This window comes from Martes martes (assembly GCF_963455335.1).
Source record: "Martes martes genome assembly, chromosome: 7".
Taxonomy (NCBI): Eukaryota; Metazoa; Chordata; class Mammalia; order Carnivora; family Mustelidae; genus Martes; species Martes martes.
This window is the reverse complement of record NC_137894.1, coordinates 111,272,236-111,291,456: the sequence shown is the minus strand read 5'-3', so window position 1 is coordinate 111,291,456 and position 19,221 is coordinate 111,272,236. Positions and strand designations below refer to the sequence as shown.

The following is a 19,221-nucleotide window of genomic DNA, read 5'->3' as shown; positions in this document are numbered from 1 at the left end:
GGCAGATGGCATAGCACTTGGAAGGCCATGATACAGAATGGTAGGAGAGCAGATAAACAGTACTGGGTAGTCTAAAATGCTAAAGTAGCAGATGGATATGGCAGTATCAGGCCATTTGCTGATAGACAAAGTACCAGTAAGTGAAGAATGCAAATCATTCAGCAGATGCGTAAAGTGGGGCAAAAAGTAGAGGCAAAAATCAAAGGCAGTCAAAGCAGTAAGACAGAACAGCAGAGAAGCAATGACAGATCGTCAGAAGCAGTTGTGTAGGGTAGGAAAGAGCTGTTAGCAGGGGAACAAAAACACCATTCAGGAAAAGATGAAACCGAGAATAAAGCAGTCTCCTGAATTGGGTTTCTTCCATCTAGGAAACAGTCATCAATAAACTGCATATGAGAAACCACAAGAGAATAGCACACAAATGGAAATAGCAGATGAATCTGAACTCTATTGCCCAGGGATACAGAATGATCCTAGAACATAGATACATAACAATCCACAAGGAAATTAAATGGATGGGAAAAATGGGTCCAAGCATTCTTTATGATGATAAAAAAAAAAAAAAACTGAAACACTAAAAATTATTAATCTGGAAATGATTGGCTGGGATTGAAGTCTTCGCTTACCCCTTTCTGGAGCCCACAAAATGGGAATGTTGGGAATTTCTGCAGCAGAAAAACAGAAGAGAAAAGGGATTTCTGACTCCCAGTTTGAGGAAAGCAGGTCAAATTTAGGGCTGTATGAACTGGTTCAGGGAAATAAGAACCAGCCTGAACCTTCCCCATTCCTCAGAATCAAGCAATTTTTGAGGTTTGGGAAAGGTTTAGGAAGCCCTCACCCCGTCATTTCCCACAACCTCCCCTTTCACACTTACCTCCAGTGCAAACGTTTCCAGCAAGGAGGTACTTGGGAAAACTCACTCCCATGTTTATACCATGGCAAAATTTGAGGATGGCCAACTAATAGTACTTCCTGTGTAGGTCAGGTTTCTGATTCAGTGGGATCCCTGCTATTTGTGAGTGAGCAGAGGGGATAAGTTACTAGAAACTACCTACCTCTTTGAAAGTAGGTGAGGAAAAAAAGCAAGGGCAGTAATACCAATAAATAAGTAGTAATACTAGTAAATACCTTGGTGATCTCATCAATTGTCACGGATTTTAATTCCATGAAGATGCTGATGACTTTTAAAAAAGTATCTCCAGCCTAGACTTCTCTTCTGAACTCCAAATGCATGTGGTTAATTGCCAATTTAACACTTCCATTTGGATATCTAAAAGCAGTTCATTTCTATGACCAAATTAAAACTGATGTTTCTCGTCAAACCTACCCTTCCCACAGTCTTCTCCATTTCAGTAAATGACAACGCCATCTTTCCAATTGCCCAAGTCAAAATCCTGGGTCTTATACTTGACTTCTCTCTTTCTCTTATTTCACCTCTTACCTCTATCTTCAAAATAATATAAATAGTATATTTCTCACTACCTTCACCTCTATCATTGGTCTAAGTCACTATTATTTTTCACCTAGATTATTTCAATAGCTTCCTAAATTGTTTCCCTATTAAGATGTAAGTCAAATCATGTAGTGCCTCTGTTCAAAACTCTCCATTATACTAAGGGTGGCATACAGGTTTTACATGATCCATGGCTCATTCCATCTCCTTTATGTCTTTGCTCAAATGTCATCTTATCAATAAAGCCTTCCTTAATGTCCTTTTAAAAATTACAACTCTGCTTTCTGCACACACTATCTATTCACTCTCCCTGGTTTATTTTTACCCACAGTACTTATCACCATCTCTAATACTATACATTTTACCTGTTTACTTATATTTTTGTCATCCACTATAATGTAAATTTCATAAAGGCAGGGACTTTTGACTTCTTTGTTTATTGATATATCCACAGCATCTTGAACAATGCCTGGCATATATACAGCAGGCACTCAAGATATATTTGAATCTATTAAGTGTTAATTTCTTGTGGTGCATCACCTTTCTCTGTCTTAAATTCTCAGAGCATTTTTCTAAAAGCCCACATGTTACGAGCCTTTGATTAACAGAGGAGATACTAGTACACTATAAGGTAGGAATATTCTAAAATAGGGTTTGGCAAATCATAGCCAAGGGAAGGATTCCTGCCTGCTGCCCGTTTTTTGCATCGCCTTCAATCTAAGAGTGATCTTTAAATTTGTAATGATTGGAAAAAAACAAAATACGATAGTATGTCATGACATGTGAAAATTATATGAAATCCAATTTCAGTATCCATATATACATTTTTATTGGGGCACAGTGAGGCTCATTCATTTATATCATCTTATGGTGGCTTTTGTGCCACAGGGCTGACAGAGTTGAACGCTTATGATAGAGAGTATAGAACCCACAAGCCTGAAGTATTTATTGCCTGGACCTGTAAAGAATAAGTTTGCTGACTCCTGTCCAAAGATATTTTATATTTAGAAGGTAAAGAGTAATAACTAAAGTTTGAGCAATGCTAAACTAGAGCATTATTGTTAATACCATTGCTGCTTCTGCCCAAGACACCTAGGAGGGAAGACGCATTTATACTAGGATTTGCTTTTAGTATCTATAAAAGTAGCCTTCTCATTCCTCTAAATGTTATCTTATACTGGTGGTGATATTCATTAATCTGTTGACCCTATAAAAGCAGCCTCATCTTAAGGATAGGATATAGCATAGGTAAAGGTAAGTCTTAAAAATGGCAAAAGGAAGGGAATGAGAAAGTAAATAAGGCCCACAGAGTTCATATCAAACCAGTACCCTATTTAACATACCCTGTTTAACAGGAGTGGGAAACTGGCATGATGTGAATCTCTTCTGAACTTCATCAATGGGGTTATACTAAACTGACCTCATTATAATGTGGTCTCCTGAACAACTATAGTCTTGAATCACCACAAGCAAGAGACACATTATAATAAGACTCTATTATATTTATACAATATTCAAAACTAACAGTTATTTTCTCATTGGTTCAAATGCCCATGTTTTATAGAAAAGTATTTTAAAAACTTGCAAAACCCTATTCAAAATCACCTCATAATCACCTGACTTATCTTTCTTACATAAAGTTTCACCTTAAGGATTAAGACATACAAGTATATCATATACAACAATCAAACTTATGGAAAGAGGTGGAGAAGGTAAGGGGGAAACACTTATATCATCTCAATGACACCCAGCACTATAATGCTATCTTTAATCTTCATAAAGAAATATGATTTATGGGGCGCCTGGGTGGCTCAGTGGGTTAAAGCCTCTGCCTTCGGCTCAGGTCATGATCCCAGGGTGCTGGGATCGAGCCCCGCATGGGGATCTCTGCTCAGCAGGGAGCCTGCTTCCTCCTCTCTCTCTCTGCCTGCCTCTCTGCCTACTTGTAATCTGTCTGTCAAATAAATAAATAAAATCTTAAAAAAAAATAAAATAAAATAGATCCTAAAAAAAAAAAAAGAAATATGATTTATGTCCTCTTGTGTCAATTGGTCCTTGTAGAACAATCAACTCCTTTCCCACAGCTATACCATTGTATACTTTAGGTTCTATCCTACCGGATTTTTTTCCCTAGAGAAAATTCTTTCAATATTTATTCAACCATTATCTACTCATTTTTAAGCTAAAGCTCTTTTTATATTGTAGGTAATAATAGCAAATATTTATGTAGCAAGTATATACTTTTTTAGTTTTACTTATGTTAATTCACATAGTATAACTACCCTATGAGGTAAGTACTCTTACTCTTTCTATTTTATACATAATAAAGCTGAGGTACAGCAAGTTAAGTAAGTTGTAAAAGGTCACTAGTAAAAGGAAGATCTAGGATTCAAATCCAAATCTTAAACATTGTGTTATGCTGCCTCACAAATAGTTTATATGGGCAATACTACTTCTATAGTAAGAGTTCTAAATAGATATGGAATTTAGCATAATAAGCGTATTTGTAATTATTTGTATGTCTATTGATAATGATCATCTTAAGGGCCCCTAAAAGGTCAGTACATATTCTGATGCAGAGTAGGCATACAATTAAGAAACATACTTAAGGGAATGAAGACAGTATTTTATATATGGGTTCTTCATATATGAAATTTTTGGTTTTGCCTTATGCTCAAAATTTTAAAATTCTGACCTGAAGGAACAATGTACCTTTATTCTTACTATATGTAATAGGAGCCTTTCAACATAATAGTTTTAAATTCAATGTCACTTATTGCCCTAATTACTTTATCTAAATTATTGAATTTTGTATCTTTACCTTTCCCCTGGTACAATAATACCAAGGAGACTTTCTTTTTAATGCATAAGTAAAACAGACATTGAATATCATGGGAACACATTCTATGTTTAATGGAAAAAAATGCATGCAAAAAATACAAAAGTAACTGGACATAAGGGGTAAATGTAGTATTTATCTTCAAATATTAGGAGAACTATCATGTAAAAAAGAAATCTACATTCTTTCGTACAGTGCACAGAAAAATTAGAACCATGGGGTAGAAATGATAAGGTGCCAGGTTTCAGTTTGATATGTTTGGACTTTCAAGCAACAGAGCTGCAAAAGCAACAAACTTCCAGATGGAAGATGTAGCAATTGAGATGTTCAGACAAAGGTTGGAAATGATCAAATCTAGGACTTTGAACATAATGGCCTTTGAATTCTCTTCAAACTCTGACATACTGTGATTTCTCTATTTTTTTACATAGTTTGTAATTTTATATAAAACATAAGCTAATTTAAGACACATCACTGACAAAATCTATGATGAGAAAAATGTTTCCAAACAACAAATCAAAAAACTGGTACTTGATGCTTCACGGCAGTTTCAGTTTTATCTGCAAATAATGGTGTGGATATTCATTAGGTCTGTAGATTAAATCAGGACTTAAAAACAAAACAAAACAAAAAATATTTTTTAAAAATCTTCAAAAAGGATGAAGTTAGCCCTACTGAAGGATACACTGAAGTGTATTTAAATAAATGACATCTCAAAAAGTATCTGGTTTTAAAGAGCCTTGATGGCGTGATTTTACTGTGTGTACTGGTTTATAGTAGACTTAGACTTAAGAATTCTGGCTTCTAAGGAGTCTCGGAATTAGGACAGTTGCTGGTGGGGTTTTTTTTTGTTTTGTTTTGTTTTGTTTTGTTTTTAATCTCTGCAGATGGTGCTACTCTAGATGTTCTAAGAAAGAGATTAAAATAAGAGGTCTAGTTTATCCATCTTTCTATGTAAAATGAATCCTCTGCTCTAGCCAGGAAGATTTTCTTAATTTTATCTTTCTCTGTAGGCTGATCATACATTTCCCCTTCGTTCTTACTCCCAGTAGTAATGTCCTTCCTCTTCTCTCCTAATCTGAATCCTATCTCTCTTCTTCAATTTTAACTTTACTACTACCTGCCCCAATTTTTTGCTGATTACTTTTTAAGTACTGATTAATTGTAACTAAAACTAATTTTAGCTTTCTCTTAATCTTTCTCCTTAAAGAAATCTTTTGGCTGCACATTTCTGATATTGGGTTTATACTGTCTTGATTTGTCAGGTGACTATTTTAGGAGTACATGTACTTCATAGTACTCACTCAGTGAAGCCCAAGATGCTTGACAAATACTTGTTAAACTGAACAAAAACTATAATTGATGTTTTTAGCAATCTGGTTGCTCATAAATGTGCCTATACTCTAAGACATATGCTGTTTTTTAATGGATAATGCAAAATAATTATAAACCCCAGCTATAAAGTGGAATGTTATGGAAAAGCTACCCTGAATATCATATATCTCAGCTGATTCAAGCCATATTCCAAGAACTTTAAACTACAGAGGAATTAGAGACTTAAAATACATAGGTTCAGGTAAGATATCAAGAGTTACTTAATGTAACTGCACTAATAAGCCTCATTCTTCATATCATATACACTATAGAAACTCTTAATCTTTTTCCTTTGCCCCATGCCTGAAAGTAGTAGTAGGGAAATGTTGACTCACATCTTTATTTTTTAGATTATTCACAATGTACGTCAGTAGCTAACTAAGGATATCAGAAGTACAAGGGTTAATAGCAGAACTATTTGGGGCTGCCACATCTAATTAGAGGTAATAGGTAATATTAATTAAATGAGGAAGGAAAAGGTAAAGAAAAAAATGAACATTTACCAAACATCTACAAAGGTGCCAGGCATTATACCAGATTGCTTTATATGCATTATTGTCACTTACTCACTCACTTAGTTAGGATAACCTTGGGCAAGTCAATTAATTGATCTGTGTCTCAGCTTCTCCACCTTTAAAATAGATATAAAAATGTACTTGCCTCATATGGCTGTTCTGAAGACTAAATGAATTAACATATGCTTAAAACAGCTGCTGACACATAGTAAAGTGCTATATATAAGTGTTATTTATTATTACTGGCTATCCTTATAATCTCAATCACTAGAAACAATAACCCTGAGAGGTAGGCATTAGCTAATTTAGCAAATGAGAAATATGAAGTTGGAATAGGTTAATTTGCCTTAATTTCATACTTAGTGGTAGAGTTGAGATTCAAATTCATGTCTGACTCTAATTGTTAGTGTTTCCACTATATCATATTGCATCTCACCATGTTTAGACAAAGGTAAGACACAGAAACATAGTTCTTATGTCCAGAATTATTTCATAAAAGTTAAGGGAAGAACTTAAAATGGCATAAAACGTAACCTTATTTGACCATAGAATAGTGATGTATTTTATTCAATCCAGTTTAAAATACTTCAATTACAAGGGTTTCTGATATCCAGGTTTTATCAATTTCATATTGTTGAGTTATCTTATTGATACAGAACAGTTTTAAGGTACTCAAAATCCTAGTCCAATATGGTCATATTTAGCTCTAGCATGTATAACAGGTATTAGTAAAAAAATAAAAAATCCTAGTACTGTAAAATAAATATTTATAGAGTTCTAGAATATTAGCATATGATATTTTTCCAGGGAAATAATCAAAGTTTCCTGAAGAATATTATATATACTTGAAAACAACTACATAATTTAAATGTCCTATGTGATTAAATTTTCTTTCAAAAACAGAAATTGTTACATATGATGTTTTTCTATGCTTCTGCTATAATATAGAATTTTTCTAATTGTCAAAATGTCCAATGTTAACTTTTAGGTGAAGCTATTAAATGTTCTCACTGATTTTCACAAGTCACAAATTGAGAATCATTAAGTATAGTCAGTAACTCAGGTCAAGGATGTCTCCTACATTTTACTTATATAGTATTCTTACTTTTGAAGCATTATAATTTTAAAAGAAAAATGGCTAAAAATGGCTGCATAAAATGATCCCTGGCTTACAGTACACTCACACCTAAAATAATGAAATATATAGACTGTGAAACATTGACTATAAAACAAATTTCACAAAATAAACAATTTTTCTTTGATTTGATATTTTTGTGAAAATATTTCTAATAACCTAAGTGGAAAATATTTATAAAATGGTTTAAATAGTAATCTGTTCCAAAGAAATGTAAATATTACGGGCTATAAACAGAATATGTCTTCTAGAATTCATAATCCTAGAAATCCATCCTTTGTACCAAATTTTGAGTATTCTATCCCTTTTAGCATTGGTCATTTTGTAGATGCCTCTTCAGTTCCATAATGAACCTACTTCTGTGGCTACAACAGCAGAGTTAAATAGTTGCAACTAAAACTTTATAGCCTGCAAAGCATAAAGTATTTACTATCTGACCTTTTGCAGAAAAAGTTTGTTGACCGTTGGTCTGTTGAATGATAATGTCATCTTTACTCACATTTTTTTTTAACTCACATTTTTTATGGGCTTTTAAAAAATTGACTTTTACTTTTTTTTTCTTTAGTAATCTGAAATGATGTTGGGTTTCATTTTTTAAATGCTTAATTTTAGAAGGAGCAAAGACAAAACACTTTTCTGCCATAATGAAGTGTATTGCCATGTTGTCTCCATAGACAATACAGCATAACAAAAGTAAAAGATCTTTCATTCTAAATTATATATAAAATTTTGAACTTCCAAAATTCATCAAACTAATGGATTTGTGATGCATTAAGTAAAATCTCACTTTTAAAAAATTTTTAAACTATTGTTCTTAGATAACTTCTAACAAAAGTGTCCTGATATAATTGGTCAGAATGAAACAGTCAAAAGGAGAAATAGCAAAAATTTTAGGAAAATATAGATTTTGATATAAAAAATATTCATTTACAAGGAAAAGTTTTGGTTGCAACTCTTTAACTCTGCTGTTGTAGCCACAGGTATTACATACATGAATGACTGTAGCTGTGTTCCAATAAAACTTCATTAAGGGAGACTGAAATTTAAATTTCAAACAAGTTTTATGTGCCACAAAGTATTATTCTCCTTTTGATTTTTTTTTAAGCCACTTAAAAAAATACAAAATCCATTCTTAGCTCATAAGCTACATCTATACCAACACCAACAAAAAGACAGGCTGGATTTGGTCTATAGGACTTTCGCCAACTCCCAAAACAAATTAAGAGTTTCTTGAGAATAGAGACAACGTCTTATTAATTTTTTAAAACTCCAACACCCAGTATGGCATTGGATACATATTAAGGATTAAAAATAAAAAGCTTGATGAATGAATGAATGGATGAGAATTAAGATGTATGTTGGGCTTCTATTTAAGACTTTAATTTATGATCAAGATAAAATATTAGTACCCAACCCTTTATTCTGATGTAGCATAAAAATCTAAAAATGCTTAAAGTTATTTTTACCTTATAAATATAAAATAGTTTAATATTTTCAAATTTACCGTAACATATTATAAAACATTTCTTTTTAATTATATATACATTTTTTAAAGCTTCTTGATCTTTTAGTCTCTTCTAGAATTTATGTCTAAAGGGTTTTCACTTCGTCTCACTTATAAGTCCCTAGTTTTACTTTTTAAGAATAATAAGATTCTTGATGTAACAATACCTATTTTGGACATATATTGTTTTTAACTAATAATGAGACACAAAGAGCTAATACTTTATATAGCAATGAATTCTTATATTCTATAGAATTTTGCAATTACTAGCATTTCACCAATGCCAAAAGTTTATTCAACCTTTGTCTGGTAACAGAAACTAAAATCTACTCTTTTTTTTAAAAAAATTATTTATTTATTTTAAGTAATCTCTATGCCCAATGAGGGTCTCAAACTCATGACCTGCTGATCAAGAGTCAAACAAATGCTACTCCAACTAAGCCAGCCAGGAGCCCTGAAAATAAAATCTATTTTTTTCTATACCTTTATTTATCTACTTTTCATTAAATTTAAATCCTTGAGGGGTACAGCATCACATGGATTCTGTGCCCAATGGCTTTAGCAGGAAGGTTGCTTTGGAATTTGGCACAAACCATGCTGCTGTTCCCATGAGAACGAGTTACTTTTCCCCAGATTACTCTGGTTTGTTTGGTTTGCCACCAGGAATCACTGTGTTGTTCTTTGCTTTGTACACATAAGCACATCTCTTGCCTAGACAGAATTCCGTTTCATCTCAAGCATATACACCTTAGATTTTAAGAAGAGCTGTGTGCTCCCTCTGGTTGCAGAGACCCTGCTTATAGTCAGCAAAAATGGCCTTGGACCTTCCAGACATTATTTGGCATTTTAGGAGTCCCGTTCCCAGCCAGCCTCCACAGGCCCCAAGATGGCAGAGAAAGAATAAAATCTATTCTTTAAAAAATAAAGATTTTTATGTTAAAATAAACTCTAAAATAAGTTTTGCTAGTATTTCATTTTAGAGGCAGGGAGCAGGCCAGCAAGCATGCAAATATCAGATGAACCATATTCTATGACACAGGGCCCCAAAACAGAAACAATTTCATAATTTAGGGAACTCGATTCCGATTGCCTTATTTCTATTAAAAAGAAAAAAAGGAAAAAAGATATACTTTACTGATTTTGCTATTCCATTTTCCTTTTTAATAGACCTGGAAAGAAACCCAAGTTTATTAAACTTTTCATTTTCTCTAGGGTTCATACACACTGACAATAAATTTAGATTGCTTTATTTTATTTATTCTATTTATTGTTTCCCCCATTTTCTTCCTAACAACACACACATTCCACAAACAATTGTCCTTTGTATTTGTAGATTAGACTATTCACTGTCAATTATTGACTGTAAAATATTTGTACCTTAGTGGAGAAGTTTTTTATTATTTTACCTTAATATTTAATATGTGTTTCCTATAACTTGAATACTTAAAAATTTTTATAAATCAAAGTTATCTATAGTTAAATGTAGTCTGGAAATGGTTTCTTCTCTTTTTAGGCACAATTATCTAAGACAAACAAGTTAAAGACAAGTAACTGTATTATCACAGAACCCAAATTATATTTCTGGGTTCCTAGCAGACATCCAGTGTTATAATTTGGATATTAGAAGAATGACAAGCATTTAAATGTATAGCAAAGATAGGAAATCAACAGAATTATTTTTGGTTGGACTTACATTGCTTTTATGTTTGTTTATTTTTCAAATGCTTAACAGTCCTATGGACTTCCACTGCAGATAGTCACACCCTATGTATTTATATATAAAATACAAAATAAAGCAAATCCATTAAAAATCAATATATTTACAATTGGTAAGTCAACTATTCTGAAAAAAGATATTAAGAAAGACCTACTTATGTATATTTTAAACTTATTTAAAGAAAACACTCAAATACAACTCTACGTAGGTAGTTGCTATAGGCATTTTAAATGTAAGAATTTAAGAGCCCCTCTAAGGTTTTAAGGTAACTGAGACTTTATTCATTTAAGAATAAAGGGCTTCTTAATTTCTGATATAATGAAACATACATGGTCAGGGAAAGAGACTCATCAACCAATGGTACTTAAAAATAAGTGGATGGGATAAACACATATTAGAATGGTAGAAATTTAAGACCTCTAATTTACAATAAGATGAAAAAAGATAAAATATGAAACTTACTACATCAAAATTTAAAAATAACAAGATCATAAAGATTTCATGGATATACTTTAAATCTACGATAAGACTGTTTTTTCTCTATTTGGTAGTTACGTACCAAAAAAAACAAACAAACAACTAACCAATTTGTTCACTTAGTATTTATGTAGCAACTAATAAAAAAAATTAACCCTTACTAAGTTAACCCTTGCATATAGCACTTATTAACATTCCAGAAATAGTTCTCATTGAATCCCACAGCTACCCTTGTACATAGGTACTTCTGTTTGCCTCATTTCATAGGAAACTGAGGCACAGAGGGGTTCATTAGCTAGTTTATGGTCACCCTGTTAATAAGTAGCAGAGCCAAAATTCAAAGGTTTAAATTTTCAGTCTAGCATTTTGATAATAACTTGACACACCACAGAATACAAAATACTTAACTCTGTGTGGGAATTATTCTCCCCCAGTTAAAATAATGTTATCTGGTTATAAATGAATTCCATAGTAACTTACTTTCTGATATAAAAAGAAATGATACAATATTATTAAATCATCACAGAAAAAATAGGGAACATAAAGCCAAGGTCATTTACTTCAAATACTTAACAGAATGACCAGATGCCCCAAATTCTTCACATATGTAAGCAATTTTCTTACAAACAAAACACAAACACACCTCTACAGGAGATGGCTTCCCTCCAATTGTACTTTTGAAGTTAGTCTCAAAGTCTAAAAGAAATGTAGAAATTGGCCAAAGGACCATTTCCCCTTAACACCCAGAGGCTTATTATTTAAGAATGAGTTCTTTTTTAAAGTCATGAAAACACTACAACTCTATTCTGATTGCTTTAAAAACAAACCACGTTATAAATCTAATCATAAAAATACCCCAAAAAATTCTGTCACGATTTTTACATAGAAGAACAGAAAGTATTTTACAATTTGTTAAAAAAATGTCCATTTTCATATACTAGAACTGTGGTTTTTAAAGTTTGAAAGTATGGTCTACGGACCAACAACATCTGCATCACCTGGGGCCTTGTTTGAAATACAAATGATTAGGACCCACTGCAGATTTACTGAATCAGAAACTCTGTGGGTGTGCCCAACAATCTGTCTTAACAAGCCCTTAGTTTGATTGTGGTGCAGGCCAAAGTTTGAAAACTACTATGATAGAGTAAGATGGAGAGTAAATACTTAATAGATGCAGAGCAGAAATGTCTTGTATTAATCAAACAGTAGATACAATCATGTTTGAAAATAGAAGGACATATTTAACATTAAGTTGAAATTCAGCCAGAAAACACTTTTTGGGGAGGTAAAGGAAACAATATGACAAGTGGTAAGATAAGTTTGCATATGATTCTGAGGTTTATGGCTTCCTTCAAAAAAAAAAAAAAAAAAAAAGACTCTTTTCCCTGTATCACTGATCACTGCCTACTCTTCATTCTCTCCCTAACTTTTCTCCTCATGCAAAAGTTTAAGGTAAGATTCTTGTGTCTAGATATTAATTCTGCTTTGTGGCTTATTAAATTCTGCATTTAAATTCACATTAGAATTACAGACTATGGAACCCTTTCTCTTCAAAAGTACTATAAATATGGTATATATATTCTATTGTAATTTCCTGTGCTTTAAGACCAATGACAAGAGTATCTCAAGAACAGAGAAATCAGATAATTTTGAATTACATTAACAAAGTACATCAGACCAGAAGCAATGCTAAGAGTTAAAGTTCTGCTATCACCTCCTTTGGCAACACACCTGAAGTTCAACTTGTATCACAGACCACTAACAAAAGCAAAATTATCTTCTGGACTAGTTCAATCTCATTTTATATCATGTTTGTATAAATCCAAAGAAAAGAAGTCAAGAAACATTTTTTATATAACAATTCTTCCACAGCAAAGTTTTTACATTCTTAGAACCACAAGTCGCTTGTTCTGCCTTACAAAATTATAAAAATAATGTAAAACACAGTGAAAAAGACGAATGATAATACAAATAGCCTACTTCTTGAATATGAGAAAAGCACATACTATCTCACCTCTGGAGTGACATCTCGTGGTGCAAACCCTGTTCCTCCAGTTGTTAATATCAAGTTAAGTTCCTTTTCATCACACCAATCTATCAGGGTTTCCTGAAAGAAAATGGTAACACTGTCACAGGCAGAAGAATTTACCAGCCCACTTAAGACATCCACATACCAAATACCTCATATACAGTGAGGAAACACAGATTCATTTCAGCAATCAAGAAGAAAATTTTGAAGCTCAATTCATGGAACAGATTTGTTATTGATCGAAACACACTGCAGTTTCAGGTATTTATGCAGTATAAAAAATGAGGAAGAAAGCATCAAATTCTTAAAAATAAATGAAACACAGGAAATACTATAAATTAAGAGCTTATAAAAAAAGTCTAATATTGGAAAAAAGTCCAATATTGGATATTTAATAAAATCTAAGAGGGAAAAGAAGGGCAATCCAACAAAGATTATAAATTGTCTTTTTTTTTTTTTTTAATTTCTCCATTTTTCTCTATCCAAGTCCACCCAGATCCGATACAGTCTAGGCTTACTTTATCTTTCTTTCTACATCTCTGCAGTGGTTTCTGAAATAAGTTCAGTCTGAAGACTAGATATGGTTCAATTAGGGTTTTGTTTTTTTAATTATATAATAAACAGACATTTGATGATATAAAGAGGATAGGTTATACAGTAGTGCTAATATCGTTAACTTTCATAGCAGAAGTTTGACCAACTCCAAAGTTTAAAAAGATAGTAAAAAATATGACTAATGGGGTGCTTGGGTGCAAGCGTCTGCCATCCACTCAGGTCATGATCCTGGGGGTCACGGGATTGAGCTCCGCATCGGGCTCCTTGCTCAGCGGGGAGCCTGCTTCTCCCTCTCCCATCCCCCTGCTTATGTTGCCTCTCTTGCTGTGTCTCTCTCTGTCAAATAAATAGATAAAATCATTTTAAAAAATGACTAACTTATTAATAATTTTCCTTATTTTTAAACTTGAGATCTGTTTAGCACATATCTTATAATATGTTCTCACATTCGCTTTCTCTTTTTTTTTTTTTAAGATTTTTATTTATTTATTTGACAGACAGAGATCACAAGTAGGCAGAGAGAGAGAGAGAGGGGGAAGCAGTCTCCCTACAGAGCAGGGAGACCGCTTGATCCCAGGACCCCGAGATCATGACCTGAGCTGAAGGCAAAGGCTTAACCCACTGAGCCACCCACTTTCTTTTTTTTCTATTTAAATGAAATAAAATGCTTCTGTTTTAGCTTGAGAGTACTATTTTGGTTTTGTATAGTTATTTCTTTCACTCAGTTAAGCATTCATACATTCTTCTATTTGTAACATAGGAATAGAAAGATGAAACGTTTTATAACTTATAATAGTTATTTCTGGATAATTAGATTTGTAGTACATTTTAATTTTAATTCCTTTCACATTTTTCAAATTCTTTAAAAATTGCAGGTATTAGTGAAAAAAATAAAGGGATTTTACAAATCAAATTTTCTGGTATTTGTTCTTTATTTTGATAACCTTAGTGTCTTATTTCCCCCTCATTTTCAGGCAGCTCAGAAACAAATTTTATATTCAACAACTAAGTATATTCTACTGTAGTAGGTTAAATACAGCCACATATTCTTTATAAATCCTCCTGTCAAAAGGTGGAGTCTATTTTCATCAATTCTACATCTGGGACAGAATTATAACTCTGATGAGGGCAAAAATCATGGTGTATGAGTTCTGAAGCCACGTTCTCAAAATGTCTCACATTTTCTACTGTCACTCTCTTGGTAAACTTCTATTATCATGAAAGGAAATCCGGTCTAAATAACGGAATGAAGAGAACATGTAGAGAGAAAGCTCAGTGAAACAGATAGCACCAAGGCCCCAGACATCTGTATGATGCTATCTTAGATTTTCCAGCCTCAGTTGCAAATTATTTCAGCCAAATGAATGACACCAAGTAAAACCAGAAGAAAATACACCTAGCTAAGCCCAGAAAACCCACAGATTTGTGAGAAATAATAAATCTTTGCTGTCACTAAGTCTTATGGTGGTTTTAATGAAATGATACAGTACAAATACAACTACTTTCCTAGTTAGTATCTTTGCATCCTCCTCTTTTTTAGGCTATTTTCAATTTATATTTTATTATATTTTATTAGTCATAAGTCTACACATCCTTCACAAAAATCTTCAAAATAGTTTTGAAAGTAAACTTGATGTGAATTAGGTTTAAATAAATTACCATGAAGTCTCAATTTTAATCTTTCAGTTTAAGAAACATACCAATGCCTAAAACAGTATGGAGGTTCCTCAAAAAGTTGAAAATAGAGCTATCCTATGACCCAGCAATTGCACTATTGGGTATTAACCCCAAAGATACAAATGTAGTGATCCGAAGAGGTACCTGAACCCCAATGTTTATAGCAGCAATGTCCACAACAGCTAAACTATGCAAAGAGCCCAGATGTCCGTCGACAGAAGAATAAAGATGATGTGGGATATATATACAACGGAATACTACTCAGCCATAAAAAATGTAATCTTGCCATTTGCAATGACATGGATTGAACTAGAGGGTGTTATGCTATGTGAAATAAGTCAAATCATGAAGACAATTATATGATCTCATTCATATGTGGAATTTAAGAAACAAAACAGAGGATTATAGGGGAAGGAAGGGAAAAATAAAACAAGACAAAATCAGAGAGGGAGACAAACCGTAAGAGACTCTCAATCATAGGAAACAAACTGAGGGTTGATGGAGGGGGTGTGGGGTAACTGGGTGATGGACATTAAGGAAGGCATGTGATATAATGAGCACTGGGTATTATATAAGACTGATTAATCACTGACCTCTACCTCTGAAACTAATACACATATGTTAGGTAGGTGAATTTAAATTAAAAAAAACAAAACAAAACAAATCAACCATACCAATGACTAGTATGTGCCAGGAAAATGTGGGAATGAAAAAAAATGCAATGACAAATGTACTTTATGTCAATGAGCTCAGAAGTATGAATAAATTAATTTGGTACCTCAATATATCATGGATAGTGCTATGGAAGTGCTATGAAAGAAGTGTAACCATCTTAAGAAAATTGTTTTGCATATATCATATGTCTTTATGAATATTTAACATTTTTCTTACAATGACCAGAATGAAAACCATCACTACAGAGATCTTTAGCAATATTTTTTCTCTTGCAGAAGACTATAGAACCCAAAAAAGAGAAAAATGGGACAGTAATAGTGCTAAGAAGAAGTAAATTTAGACAAGCCAACATTCTACACATCTACTTAGAGTCTCATACTCATCTGTTGCAATAGATTTTTTTTCCTTTCTTTACATTTATTGATGGAAACATGAATCACCGAATTAAGCAGACCTCAGCAATATAAAATCACTTGAGAAATGTCACATTTTTCTTTGTTTTTTTAAAGAGTCTGATATTGAGCCCCCCATCGGGCTCTCTGCTCAGTGGAGCCTGCTTCCCCTCTCTCTGCCTGCCTCTCTGCCTACTTGTGATCTCTCTTTCTGTCAAAAAAAAAAAAAAAAAAAGAGTCTGATATAACCACCTAAGAAATTCCTATCTATACTTAATGAGATACAGCATTAGGACACCTTATTAAAGTCTCCTCTGACTCTCCCAGGCGATTTGTTCCTTGTGTGTAATAGCAGTCATTCCTTTGGGATAGCACTTTTCATATTTTACCAAACTTTTCTTGTTTATATGTCTCTATCTCTGTAAGAGTAAACTCCAAAATTCTGATTGTACATCTGTATTAGTAAAGCAATTTCTGAATGTTAACAGACATTTCTATCAGTAAAGCAAATTCTGAATAATATGCTAAAACGCATTCATCATGTCACACAAGAAATTTTAAAAGATGCGAAAAAGACAATGTAATACTTAAAATAGCTTTGATTTTAGTAATTGTGCAAAAATATTTTTCTCACCAATAATTAATGCACATAATATGATTGAAAATGCATTATTTTAGAAAATCTTGGTTTGACATTTTCTGATACAGTAATTAAAAAGTAAAATAAAAAATAAATACACTGCAATGAAAGAAATAGATTAGCTATACTAACAAGATCACTTACACGGCATTCATTTTTCAATCTCATCTACCAAATACTCAAATGACTTTTTGAAATGGGGTTAGTAAACTTCCACTTTTCATGATATTAATTAGTTGTTCTTATAAAATAATTGGGGGTGGGGTGGGAAGATGGGCAAAATGGGTGAAGGGGAGTGGGAAATATAGATTTTAGCTATGAAATGAATAAGTCATAGGGATAAAAGGTACAGCATAGGAAATATGTTCAATGGTATTATAAAGACATTGTATGCTGACAGATGATGGCTACACTTGTAAGCACAGCAGAAGGTACAGACTTGTTGAATCACTATGTTGTACACCTGAAACTAATGTAACATTGGGTGTCAATTATACTTTAATGAAAAAACATAAAATAATTGCAAGGCGTAACTGTAAAAATATTATTAACAAATGGGTTCAAAATCAAGTAAAACTCTTCAAAAGGAACATTTTCAAATGGCTAAGGATCTTCATTTCTTAGTTTTTTAAGTGTGCAGCTATTAGTTTTCATAAATGACACAAATAATTTCCACTAACAAAATAGCAATCTATAAGCAATTTTAAGTATCTAAGTATCTTAATGTAAGCATGATTTTATATTTTATGGAAATTTTCCCAAGATCTTCATGTCTTTTCCCCCAAAGCTATCTACTGAATTAACTTCTCATTTATTTTTCTAGGCAGATTCTGTCCATTTTCTCTTCTCTATTCATGTTATCTGAGCTAGAAATCTCCCTCTCTTGTCCTTTTTGGCTCTGGGAATCTACTCCAAATCACTTTAAAATTAGAATTCTAAAAATATATTTCTTTAAAACCTTCCCCCCAAAACCCACTTTTCTCCACTGGAGAAAACACCAACACATTTCCTAAATATTTGTAAATGTAGTTGAAGCTTACACCAAGTCCTTCAAAAAACAAATGCAAATACTCAACAAGATCCTAGCTAATAGAGTCCAAAACCACATTAAAAAGATTATCCACCATGAACAGGTGGGATTAATCTATGGGATGCAAGGGTGGTTCAGCATTTGCAAATCTATCAATGTGATAGAACAAATCAATAAGAGAAGAGAGAAGAACCACATAGTCCTCTCACTTGATGCAGAAAAAGCATTTGACAAGATACAGCATCCGTTCCTGATCAAAACTCTTCAAAGTATAGGGATAGAGGGAACATTCCTCAACTTCAAAAAATCTATCTATGAAAAACCCACAGCAAATATCATTCTCAATGGGGAAAAGCTGATAGCCTTCCCTTTGAGATCAGGAACATGACAAGGATGCCCACTCTCCCCACCATTGTTCAACATAGTACTAGAAGTCCTAGCAACAGCAATCAGACAACAAAAAGAAATAAAAGGTATTCAAATTGGCAAAGAAGACAAACTCCCCCTCTTCACAGATGACTTGATACTTTATACGGAAAACCCAAAAGACTCCACCCTCAAACTACTAGATCTCATACAGCAATTCAGTAATGTGGCAGGATACAAAATCAATGTACAGAAATTGCTTTCTTATACACTAACAATGAAAAAATAGAAAAGGAAATTAGAGAATTGATTCCATTTATAGCACCAAGAACCATAAGATACCTGGGAATAAACCTAACCAAAGAGGTAAGGGATCTGTACTCGAGGAACTACATAACACTCACAAAAGAAATTGAAGAAGACTCAAAAAGATGGAAAAGCATTCCATGCTCATGGATCAGAAGAATAAACATTGTTAAAATGTCTATAATGCCCAGAGCCATCTATACTTTCAATGCCATCCCGAGCAAAATTCCACTGGCATTTTTCAAAGTGCTGGAACAGACAATCCTAAAATTTGTACGGAACCAGAAGAGGCCCCGAATTGCTAACGAGATGTTGAAAAAGAAAAACAAAACTGGGGTCATCGTGTTGCCTGATTTCAAGCTTTACAACAAAGCTATGATCACCAAGACAGCATGGCACTGACACAAAAACAGACACATAGACCAGTGGAACAAAGTAGAGAGCCCAAATATGGACCCACACCTCTATGGTCATAAATAATCTTCGACAAAGCAGGAAAAAATATCCAGCGGAAAAAAGACAGTCTCTTCAATAAAT

The 19,221-nt window shown here is 33.1% G+C and overlaps 1 protein-coding gene and 1 pseudogene across 5 annotated transcripts in view; both read right to left on the bottom strand.

Annotated features, from left to right (window-relative positions):
- Positions 1–19,221, bottom strand: part of GPHN (gephyrin) — a 661,506-nt gene that overhangs the window by 319,607 nt on the left and 322,678 nt on the right. For all 4 annotated transcript variants that reach the window (XM_080807346.1, XM_080807348.1, XM_080807345.1 and 1 more), the window contains exon 4: positions 13,029–13,121. In XM_080807346.1, coding sequence (XP_080663472.1) covers positions 13,029–13,121 — 93 coding nt within the window. The remainder of the gene's footprint in view (positions 1–13,028; positions 13,122–19,221) is intronic.
- On the bottom strand, positions 9,330–9,655 carry LOC308345671 (large ribosomal subunit protein eL33-like; annotated as a pseudogene). The gene has a single exon. The product of its transcript is annotated as a large ribosomal subunit protein eL33-like (transcript).